The 12,696-nt window shown below is 36.4% G+C and overlaps 1 protein-coding gene across 6 annotated transcripts in view; it reads left to right on the forward strand.

The window, feature by feature from the left end:
• The window catches only part of LOC115221323, a 116,009-nt gene that overhangs the window by 66,505 nt on the left and 36,808 nt on the right, over positions 1 to 12,696 (forward strand). For all 6 annotated transcript variants that reach the window (XM_036511086.1, XM_036511082.1, XM_036511084.1 and 3 more), the window contains exon 2: positions 6,480 to 6,590. In XM_036511086.1, coding sequence (XP_036366979.1) covers positions 6,485 to 6,590 — 106 coding nt within the window. In that variant the 5' untranslated portion in view covers positions 6,480 to 6,484. The remainder of the gene's footprint in view (positions 1 to 6,479; positions 6,591 to 12,696) is intronic.

Raw genomic sequence — 12,696 nt, forward strand, 5'->3', positions numbered from 1 at the left:
ACACAAGCAGGGAACCTATCGGGGCTACTGCTGAATTGTGTTTTATTTCGTTTATCGCCGCTAAGACATCAGGGGCACTAAACGTTATGTCCGATATAGTGTGTTGGGGGTTGACATCACTGATACAGCCCAGATCGGCCATATCAGGATTGCTGAAAACAGAGCAGTATTGTTTCTGCAGTATCTCGGCCATGGATTTGGCATTATCTTGGAGAGTGCCAGTTTCATCAATTAGAGGGCCTACAGTGGAGACAGTGACCCTGCGTTTCCTCGCAAATGAAAAGAACACTTTGGGGTTGAGTTTGATTTTTTCAATGGCCCACTTCTCCTCAGCTGATCTTTGGTTATTGATGAGGGTCTTCATGCATTGTTGGAGGTTATATTATTTGGATTCAAGCAGTGCGATAGCCGTCGAATGTGTGTGTTGCTGTTGCAGTACTTTAGTTTGTTAATTTTTTTGTTTGTTCTTTTTATTTTTCTGATAATGGTTTTTCTGTTTTGGGGGATTCTGCACTTTTTGTTCACAGGTCTTGGTGGGGAGTGTTTTGCACATATGTCTGTGACGGTGTCTACAAAGATCTGCCAAGATGTTTTATGGTTGGTGGAGATGTGTGTATGTGTAAAGGACCAGTCAACATTTGATAGCTCGTTCCTGATTGCATCCCAGTTGGCTTTATGGAGATCCATGTTGTCAAATGGGTGGGCTGGAGGAAGGTCACTAGGATTAGCTTTCGGCTGGTGGAATTTCATGTTACAGAGAACCATGTCATGGTCTGAAAGAAGGGTTTTTTCCACTGTAACGTTATGTATAGTGTTAGTATGGTTACTAAACACTAGGTCCAAAATGTTCTGATGTCTGATATATGTATATATATATATATATATATGTATATATATATATGTATATATGTGTATGTATATATATATATATGTATATATGTGTATGTATATATATATATATGTATATATGTGTATGTATATATATATATGTATATATGTGTATGTATATATGTGTATGTATGTATATATATGTATGTATATATGTGTATGTATGTATATATATGTATGTATATATATGTATGTATGTATATATATGTATGTATATATATGTATGTATGTATATATGTGTATGTATGTATATATATATATGTATATATGTGTATGTATATGTATATATATGTATGTATATATATATATATATATGTATGTATATGTAAGATTCTTTCAGTTTCCATATGCTAAATCCACTCACAAACCTTGTACTATTGAAGACATGAGACACTTGCCTAAGATGTCATGCATCCTGAAACCACATTCAGATTTCTTTTTCTCACACTTTGTTTAGTCTTTTAAAACTGTTTTCAAAAGAGAAAACTTCATCCCAGACTATGAAATCAATCAAAGCCAAAATATTAAAATATTTGACATTGAAATTTTCTTCTCTCAATACAACTCTAAAAGGTTCTTTGTGTGTTTTTCACTTTTAAAGAAAACTCGGCAAACATTTCCACAACGTCTACAAAAATCACATTCTTATTCCCACCTCATTCCCACGACTTGCTTTCTGCTCCTTACATCATTTCCCTTTCTCTTTGTCACATTCAGGTCTTTGTTTCTATGTTTACATATTTATTTATTTAAATTCTATAAATTATTGTTAAAAGACTGAACAAAGTAGCTTGAGAGATTAGTTATTTCATTAGTAAACACCTTTATGATAGATTAGTAACCGTTATGTTGTTTGTGTGTAACTGGTTAGGTGACTAACATAGGATGGGAAGGACACAATGAGAAGAGAAAACTTTGTTTTGTTTTGTTTGTTGTGTTACGACAGTTGAAGAGATGAGAATCTTCCGATGGCAATGAGAGTTCAGTTATTTGTCTTTGGTTATTTTATTCTCAGGGAGTGGGGAGATTTCCAGACAATTTATATAGACATGTGAGAATAAAAAATAATAATAAAGATTATTTTATTACACACACACATCACAATCATCAGCATTTGACATCTGTGCTCCAAGCTGGACAGATTGACAACTGATTTTGGTGTTTTTATATCCCCCATAACTTACCGATTCAGCAAAAGACCCTGAAAGAATAAGTACTAGGCTTACAAAGAATAAGTCCTGGGGTCAAATCGTTTGACTAAAGGCGGTGCTCCAACATGACTGCAGTCAAATGACTGAAACAAGTAAAAGAATAAAAGTGTATGTATATAAATATAGCATTAGGAAGGGCATCCAGCTGTAGAAACATTGCCAGATAAGACTGGAGGCTGGTGCAGCCTTCTGGCTTCCCAGATCCCCGGTCGAACCATCTAACCCATGCTAGCATGGAGAACGGACGTTAAACGATGATGATGATGATGATGATATATATATATATATAATTTAATAAGGGTGAAAAATTTGATCAATATCAATTTAAAACCAGTGGTCTAGCATATTAAAATCTGAAGATTCAAGAAAATTATATTATATACATATAAGAGGGATGACCACTACATGGACATCCATTATGCTAGAAGTAGATCCGCTATGGTCTTACCACTAAGAAAGGAATGTTCTTTAGAAAATTTAGCAAACGTTTATAAATTTCCTTGAGAATATTCCTTTCTTAGTGCTTAGTGGTAAGACCATTGTGGATCTACTTCTAACATATTATTATTATTATTATTATTTAATCATGAAACTACATTTTCAACTACACTTATGAAAGCTGCTGCTGCTGCTGCCACTACTACTATTACTACTGCTGTTGCTGTCACAATATTGTTATAGTCGCCATTATTTAAAAAGATTGTGGAGGCAGCGGACTCGCGGTTTCAATTCCCTGACTGGGCATTGTGAATGTTTATTGAACGAAAACACCTAAATCTTTGCGTGGCTCCGGCGGGGGTCGGTGACGATCCCTGCTGTACTCTTTCACCACAACTTTCTCTCACTCTTTCTTCCTGTTTCTGTTGTACCCGTATTTCAAAGGGTCAGCCTTGTCACACTCCATTTGCAGGCTGATCGGATCAACTGGAACCCTCGTAGATTTAAATACATTGTTTGCTCCTTTAGAAGTAAAGATTACTGTTTTTGCTTTAGGTGGGGGTAGAACATGGGGTTCGTTTCACTCCATGACCTGATCTGATGTTCGTTGGAGTGTGTCAGACTTTCACAGGACAACAACAATAACAAACACATCGCTTCCTCCAAACAAATAACATATCTGTCACACATGAAGGCACTTTGAATAGTTTTATAGAGAGATTAAGGAACACCCACCAGTACTCGTTGCTTCACCAGACACATATACTCTTTTACTTGTTTCAGTCATCTGACTGCGGCCATGCTGGAGCACCGCCTTTAATCGAGCAACTCGACACCGGGACTTATTCTTTTGTAAGCCCAGTACTTATTCTATCGGTCTGTTTTGCCGAACCGCTAAGTAACGGGGACATAAACACACCAGCATGGTTGTCAAGCAATGCTAGGGGACAAACACAGACACACATACAGGCATATATATATATACATATATACGACGGGCTTCTTTCAGTTTCCTTCTTCCAAATCCACTCACAAGGCTTTGGTCGGCCCGAGGCTATAGTAGAAGACACTTGCCCAAGGTGCCACGCAGTGGGACTGAACCCGGAACCATGTGGTTGGGAAGCAAGCTTCTTACTACACAGCCACTCCTGCGCCTATGTGTTTAGAATAAGTGTGTTTAGAATAAGTGAAAGTGCGTGGGTCAAGGTCTTCAGCTCTAGATCGTAAGGTCAAGAGTTCGATTCCTGGTGGTTGGCTGTATCCTTCAGTAAGGCGCTTTCTTTCAAGTTACTCCAGTCCACCCACCTGATAAAAATGAGTTGTACCTGTATTTCAAGGGACCAGCTTTGTCGCATTCTGTGTCACGCTAAACCTCCTTGAAAACTACGTTGTGGGTACACGTATCTGTGGGAGTGCTCAACCACTTGCACGTTAATTTTATGAGTAAGCTGTTCTGTTGTTGATCGGATCAACTGGGACGCTCGTCGTCGTAACCGACGGAGTGCTAGTTTGTATATTTACATGTGTGTGTATATACCTGTAACACACACACACAGACATTCTCTCCTTTCTGTCATTCTCTCTCTCACACACACACACTGAAATACCTATCATACTTCCCTGTTCCCCTTATCAATAAAGTTCCCTAACTCATCTACCCCCCCCCTACAACCATCCTTCCTTCCTCCACTCCCAGATTTTTCGTCAAGCGATAATTTTCATGAAATAAAGTTGCTCTACTTTTCAACACCGCCTACATATAAACAGCCACCAATAAATGAACGAGCGAGATTAGTTCCCTTTAGGTTCTGAGTTCAAATCACGCTTACGTCGACTGGCTTTCATTCTTTCAAAATTGATGATTACACATATTGGGAAATACAGACGTAGATCTCATCAACTGATGGCTTCTTACCGAACGTGTGACCCTGTGTCCCTGTAACGAAGCACTTAAACCCACGCCATTTCCTACTGAATCCTGCTTCTCAGTTCTGTTGTTAACCGCAGTTTACAATAGTCTTGTTGTTGATTAAGCTAACCTATAAGTCAGCCGTGACAGTCTAATCACTTTTATTTACAAGCATAATCTGTCTGGAAATACATTATAAGATGCATCATCTTCTCTTTAAAGGCAGGTTTGTAATTTTAGATTCAACTGTTATTTCTAGCAGATCGAGCGGACAACTAGTAGTATTTTATTCTTCGATAGCTTAAGCGTATTTTCAGGGGAAAGAACTCTACATTCGATTTATCTTTTATTAGTGAGTTATTTCGCTTAACATAATTAGGGGGAAATAACTAGGGTGTAACTCATTGATTAGCCTCTGGTTGATCAGGATTCTGTTGCTTTTGGTTCGCATCTACAGAAACTAGACATCTTTTCACATTGTAGGTGCAATAAGGCGATAATAATTGCGTGGCGTGCGGATTGTGAGTATTGGTTGAGTGGGACACCAATGAAGACAAGCCTTAAAAAAGACCCTCGATTTAGGAACATCAACCAACAGAGAGTCTAATGAAATGTGGTTGTCTTAGAAAGTCAGTCGCATGATATGTAGTGTGGAAGGTGTTCGTGCGTCTCACGCCCCTCTGCACATGGGTATGGAGGCAGGTGGATTATTGGTTGGGGTATGGCACTTACAATTGGAGGATTATAGTTTCAGTTCCTGGACTGGGCAGTGCATGTTGCTGCAGTGCACTCGGGAGGCAAGAATGGGGAATCCTGCAATGGGACCAGCGTCCTGACCAGTGGTGGAATATATACGAAATGCCACAATACAAGATTTTAAACCTATCGCTCAAGAAGGAACTTTCATCCATATATTTGTGTGTGTGTGTGCATATATATGTGTGTGAGGGTGTGTGTATAATTATATATATGTGTGTGTGTGTGTGTGTCTATATATATATATATATGTGTGTATATGTATGTATGTACATATACATATATCTATATATATATATTATATATGCATGTATATATATGTATGTGTATGTATATTTATGTGTTTATGTGTATATATGTATGTATATTATATATATGTATGTATGTGTATATATATATATGTGTATATGTATATGTGTATATATATATATATATGTATATGTGTATATATATATATGTGTGTATGTGTATATGTATATATATATATGTGTGTATGTGTATATATGTATGTATGTATATATATGTGTATATATATAATATATATATTTATGTGTATGTGTATATATGTATGTATATATATATATGTGTATATATATAATATATATATTTATGTATATGTGTATATATGTATGTGTATATATGTATGTATATATATGTGTATATATGTATGTATATATGCATATATATATCTATGTATGTGTATATATTTATATATATATATGTATGTATGTGTATATGTATATATTTATATATATATATGTATGTATGTGTATATATATATATATTTATATATATATATATATATGTATGCTTGTATATATATATATATATATGTGTATATATATATATTTATATATGTGTATATATATATATATATGTATGTATATTTACATATATATATATTTATATGTGTATATATATATATTTATATGTGTATATATATATATATATGTATGTATATTTACATATATATATATTTATATATGTGTATATATATATATATATATGTATGTATATTTACATATATATATATGTATATATGTCTATATATATATATTTATATCTATATATGTGTGTGTATATATATATATGTATATGTATGTATATTTACATATATATACGTATGTATATATATTTCAAGATATTTGGGGTTTTTTTCTCATTTTCTACCTAAACATTTTCTTAAGGGTCTTTTAATAGATTTTTCTCTCTACAGCAGCCTTATTATCCTTATTCCCATTTTCCTTTGCTTAACTCAAATCCTGTTTCTTTTGCAGCCAACATGGAACACAGGCCTGCCAAGATTGCTGTGATCGTCGTCACTTTGATAATATTCATTGTGACCGCTGTCCTAAACGCTTACGCCAGCGAACCTGAAAGCAGTTCGGGTAAGACAAACACTTTCCCTCTTAACCCTGTGCATCTCTCTGCTTATTCAGCTCAGTATGCATGAAGACATTGTATCTTTACAGTCCATCAATAATGCATGTACTAAATTACATCTATAACATAAACATATCAAATCATATACGCCACCACCATCATCAATCTCATGATTGCATGGGTCAGACACGAGAGTGTGTTGGGGGTCAAAGATTTCCGTGGCTGGATGCTTGCAAGGCATTTGTTCACAGCCAGTGATTACATATACAGAAAGGGAGAAATACAAACTCACTCACACAAAGAAACATAGATTCACACACACACACACACAATAGGCTTCTTTCAGTTTCTGTCAACCAAATCCACTCACAGAGCTTTGGTCAGTCTGGAACTGTAGTAGAAGATTCCTGTCCAAGTTGCCACACAGTGGGCTTGAACCTAAAACCATTTGGTTGGGAATCGAAGTCCTTAACCACATAACCATACCTGTACCTACAATTCATATATCTGCCAATGTGTCCAATCCAGCCAGTCATGGGTTGGACATTTTGGCACAGGATCCTGTGAATCCAAGGTCTGCATTGGGCCCCCACTGACCGCTTCTGCATGCTTTCTATGCATGGATACTCTTCCTAATACCAACCACTTTTGTGTATACTAGCTGTGCCACCAACACTTCACATATATGTATATACATCTACATACAAGACACACACACAAATGTGCACATACATGCATGTGTGCATGCTTATTAATGCAGTCTATATATAATTCGTAAACTTATTTACATGTCTTATTGTTGGCATCAAAGAAAGGGTTTTGTCTAAATCTATTTCACAGCATAATGGAGTGTTTGTTATTGTTGTTGTTGCTGTTGCTGTTGTATAGCACTGGCTCTGTTCTGATCAAGGAAGGAAATTCTTATGTGCTTGTCTGGCTTGTAAGAAATTGCAGCCAAATCTTCCGTGAATACTACTCTACCACTTTCAAAATCAGTCAAATATAGAGAATGAACTAATTTATGTCGTTTAGAATGGAGATGTGTGAAGTCTCTACCAAATCTCACTTTTATCTGAACTTTTCAACTAAGCTAAACAAAAACTGGTTTGACTTGTTAAGAATCCCATGAATTTACCTGTGAAAAGGGAGTCAGCTAAAATGTATTTCGACTTATTTTCTTCTGTCTGTCTGTATGTCTTCCCTACATTCTCCTTCTCTGTGTGTGCTTGTGTTTGTATATGTGTGTGTGTGTTTGTATATGTATGTGTGAGAGAGAGAGAGAGAGTGCTTCTTTCTTTTATAAAGTGACCAAACTACTTTAAAAATTAATTATGACTAAGGCACCATTTGGTCATTAATATAAAGTAGAATGTGCCTCGATTATGTGTGTGTGTTTTGTTTGTTTGTATCAATCAGTCGGTCATCAACATCCTTGTTTCAATGTTCACTTTTCCATACTTGCATGCGTCAGACAGAATTTGTTGAGGCAGATTTTATACAGGTGGATGGCCTTGCTGTCACCAACCTTCACCTGTTTCCAAGTAAAGTAATATTCTTCTATGACCAGACATGTTTTTGCAGAACACCACAAATGAAGGATACTCATTTACAATTATACGGCAATGTCCAGTACTCAGTGATGCACACACATGCACACGTGTATGTGCGTATCTGCATGGTTACAAATACCGTGTGTTTAGCCATGTCCCTTTATATGAAACCATGCCTTGGGACATTTGCTGAACAGAGATCCCTGAAATAAGAAATAGTAGTAGTTGGAGTGATATAAATGATTTAAAGGAAAAAAATTGGAGGGTAATGCTACAGCATGGCCACAGTTGAATTCCTGAAACTAGTAACAGAATGAACACACACACATTTTTACATTTGCTATTTTTGTCTTTCTACTGTAGATCAGATAATTCCAACTGGGTTGTCACACTTCAATGCCTTTTAATACTGTGATCATTCGACTGTGAAATGCATAGGGAACAAATATTGCCCCAATTTAATATATTTCTGTTTGTGTGTAAACTGGGGTAAATAATTTTAGAACAGTCAGGACATACTACTATTACTACTATTACTACTACTACTAACAACAACAACAACCAAATTTACATTATTTACATTTGATGGATATTTGTCCTCATCTTGTTTGTTGTCAACGTTTTGGCTGATATACCCTCCAAGACTTCATCAGGTGTCTTGGGGAAATTTCAAACCTGGGTTCTCATTCCTAAGGTATTTTTCGATGTTATTATTATTATTACAATTATTATGGACATACGTGTTAGAGTGCAGGCTACTAACCCCAAGATTCCGAGTTCGATTCCAAGCAGTGACCTGAATAATAATAATAATAATAATAATAATAATAATAAATAACATTGAAAAATACCTTAGGAATGAGAACCCAAGTTCGAAATTTTCCCAAGACACCTGATGAAGGCTGGAGGGTATATCAGCCGAAACGTTGTGTTAACAACAAACAAGATGAGGACAAATATCCGTGAAATGTAAATAATGTACATAATTCCTCATCTCTTAAATATAGAACTGAACAACAACCATTTCTACTATAGGCAGAAAGCCTGAAATTTTGAGGGCAGGGGCAAGTTGATTACATCAGCCCCAAAAGGATGAAAGGCAAAGTTAAACTCAGTGGAATTTGAACTCAGAATATAAAGACATATGTAATACTGCTAAAAGTATTTTTCTGACATGCCAACGATTCTGCTAGCTCGTTGCATTAATAATAATAATAATTAAAGTTATAAAAGAGCGTGGAATGCTATTACTGAAAAGAAGTAGAAGTGATAAGATGGAAGGAATTATATTATCAGATGGACAAATTATGGAGGAAATTGACGGCAACAGGTGTAAGTACCTGGGTATCCTGGAAATAAATCAAATGAAAGAACTGATATCAAAGGAACAGAAACGGAAACTGAAATTGGCATTAGGGACAAAGTTGAGAGGTAGGAATGGGATTCTGTCAACAGAGAGGCCATTGCAGCTTTAAGGTTTAATACTGATGTGATGGTGAAGTTATGAACTTAAGGAGCTTGACGGAAAGACCAAGAAAATGATGACACTACAAGGGGGTTTACACCCCAAAAGTGACATGGACAGGTTATATCTATCGCAACAGAGAGGAGGAAGAGGTCTCATTAGCTGTGAATTGTGTGTGAAATCTGAGGAAAATAATCTGGCATGGTATGTAAAGAATTCAAAGGAGAGATTGATGGCAGAAGTAAGAAAGATGAAAGTCCTAAGCAGTGATGAAGCAAAGGTAAAGGGAGAATTTAAACAAGACAGACAGAATAACACCTTGAATAGATGGAAAGAAAAGATGTGGGGTCAATTCTTGCAGGAAATGCCTGAAACAGTTGACAAAGATAAGATCTGGGGATGGACTGGGAAAAGCAACTTGAAAGGCGAAACTGAACCCCTAAACTTTGCAGCCCTAGAATAGGCACTGAAAACAAACTGTACCAGTTCAATCTTGACAAGTTAGTGACTTCTCCATTTTGTATGTTGTTAGGAAATGTAAGATACTCAAAAAGAAAAAAATACAAGAGAAGGCATGACAACATTGCCAGATTGGTTCACTGGAAACTCTGACATGAGCAGAAGTGAGAAATGGTATGAGCACCAACTGGAAAGGGTTGCTGAAAATGAACAATATGAGATCTTCTGGGACATGACCATCTAGAAAACCTGATGCTGTCGTCATAGAAAAGAAGAACAAAGCAATATTGCATCACTGTTGGCCCACAAAGTGAATGAGAAGGAAAACGAGAAAGTAGAGAAATAGCAGAAGCTGAAGTGGGAAAGAAGGAAACTATGGAGAATTAGACATGTAGAAGTGGTACTTATTGTGGTCAATGCACTGGGAGCAGTTTGTAATAGATTGGATATTTGGCTTGAGAAGCTAGGAATTGCCATCAGAATGGGACTGATGCAGAAAACAGACTTGTTAGGAACAGCAAGGATTCTAAAGAAGGTGTTTGAAATCTGAGGAAGAATGACTCAAACGACCTTTGGCCATTTGGTATGGCTTGCTCTTTTGCTATAGTGTCAGAATAACATCTGCCAGAGAAAAGCATCAGGGCAAATAATAATGATAATGATAATTATTGTTTCTACTCTAGGCACGAGGCCTTGAACATTTTGGGGGAAATGGGATAGTCGATTATATCGACCTCAGTGCGTAACTGGTACTTATTTCATCGACCCCGTAAGGATAAATGGTAAAGTCGACCTCGGCGCAATTTGAACTCAGAACATAAAGACGGACGAAATGCCGCTAAGCATTTTGCCCACGCGGTAACAATTCTATAGGCTCGCTGCCTTAAAATAATAATAATTGTGATAATAATATGCTAGCGGAAAGTTTTGAGTTAATGACTCTTTAGTTTCCAGATAAAACCAACGTCCACTCAGGTTTGTAATGGGACACTACAAACGGACAGGCATGGAGACTACAAATGGACAAAACACATGGTCAATCGTCTTTCCGAATGCTTGCCTTTCATCTCGCTAATCTGAAACAAGGGAAGTAATTAATGGTCTAAACAAGTGATCAAGGGAGACGACTGTGATAGTCTTCGTCCTTTCAAAAAACCGCATAATTGCCAGTGATGTGGTTATTAATGTGTTAGCGTACACATCAGGTTTATTGCATACTGCGGTCACCTAAATAAATCAAGTTGTGACGAGTTCGCGTCCGGTCATAAACCCCATGAAGTAAAAACCTATGTAAGAATACATTTCACCCTATTTTCCTTTTTCGAAATTATAACAAACAACTTTACAAAACTTTTATTATTATTCAAACACAAATAAAAATTGTTACATTAATTATTATTAAAACAGTATCACATTTAATAAATTTAATTTTCTCATCAAACTTTCGCTATGTATATTCCCTCCTGGCGTTCAGTCTTCAGTACTTACATAACCAGAGTTTTTTATTATTATTATTATTATTATGATTATTATTATTGAGTGAGAGAGCAGTGCATCCCATGAAAGTGACACTGGGGTAAAATGTACGAAGTCCAGTATACTCATCATGACTACCCGTCTGATAAGGGTACACCAGGCACATGCATCACAACCATATGTGCACGACATGGTGATCTCATATCAAGATAAACAGCACATGACCTTGCAGGTGGAGCCCAGTTAGAATTTTCTTCAGGTCTAGTAACCCATCCCGCTCAAAAGGTTCCTGAATAAGGGTTGTTTAAGGATGATGAACGAAACACCCATGTTTCCAGAGGTGAATTATCTAAACCATAAAGAGTCCCTCTCAACACATGGCTATGATGCTCCCCCACTACTTCTGCTTGGGATCAGAGATGCACATATCGTCAGCCACTAAGGGACATGCTCAACTGGTTAAGGTCAAACAACTGACAAGCATATCTGTGGTATTGAGCAGAATATTTGCTGTAGCCCATCTTTTATACCGAGACAAAACAATGTATATGATGTCACTTCCAATCAGTTAAGACAAGAAGCCATGAGAGCCACTGTTTGGTACTGCATCAGAATTAGAAAATGTTATTTTATGACTTCAATTCCCAAAGTTTAGTTAAAATATGATTTGAAGGCAACGAGTCAGATAGTTCAACCTCTTCGCCTCACAGCTTTTATTCCTTTTAATAGTCATCCTCATTGGAATCAGGCTGTGGCACTACCATCAAAGACTATAGTAAAAGACTGTTTCTTAATTCTCTTTGATACTTTTCTTATCACACCAAAATATGGAGCGGCGAAGGCTTCTCTTTTTTTCTCTTTGTATAAAGGCACATAACTCTATGCGCTGAATCCCGACTTTATGATCATGGGCTTCATACACTAACCACTGAGCCACACACACACACACACATGCAATTACTATAATATACATAGAAATCAATAGAATTACATTGAACTCGGGACAAAGCATGAGTCTGTCATTGTATTTTGATTTCTAGTCAACATTCACCACCCTCAATCAAGAGTTTTCAATTGGCTTTTGTAAAACAAAAGTATAACACACAGATATATAACCATGGGTACAATAGTGTGTATATATACATACACCATAGTGTGTGT

The sequence above is a fragment of the Octopus sinensis genome, linkage group LG18 (genome assembly GCF_006345805.1).
Source record: "Octopus sinensis linkage group LG18, ASM634580v1, whole genome shotgun sequence".
NCBI classification, from domain to species: Eukaryota; Metazoa; Mollusca; class Cephalopoda; order Octopoda; family Octopodidae; genus Octopus; species Octopus sinensis.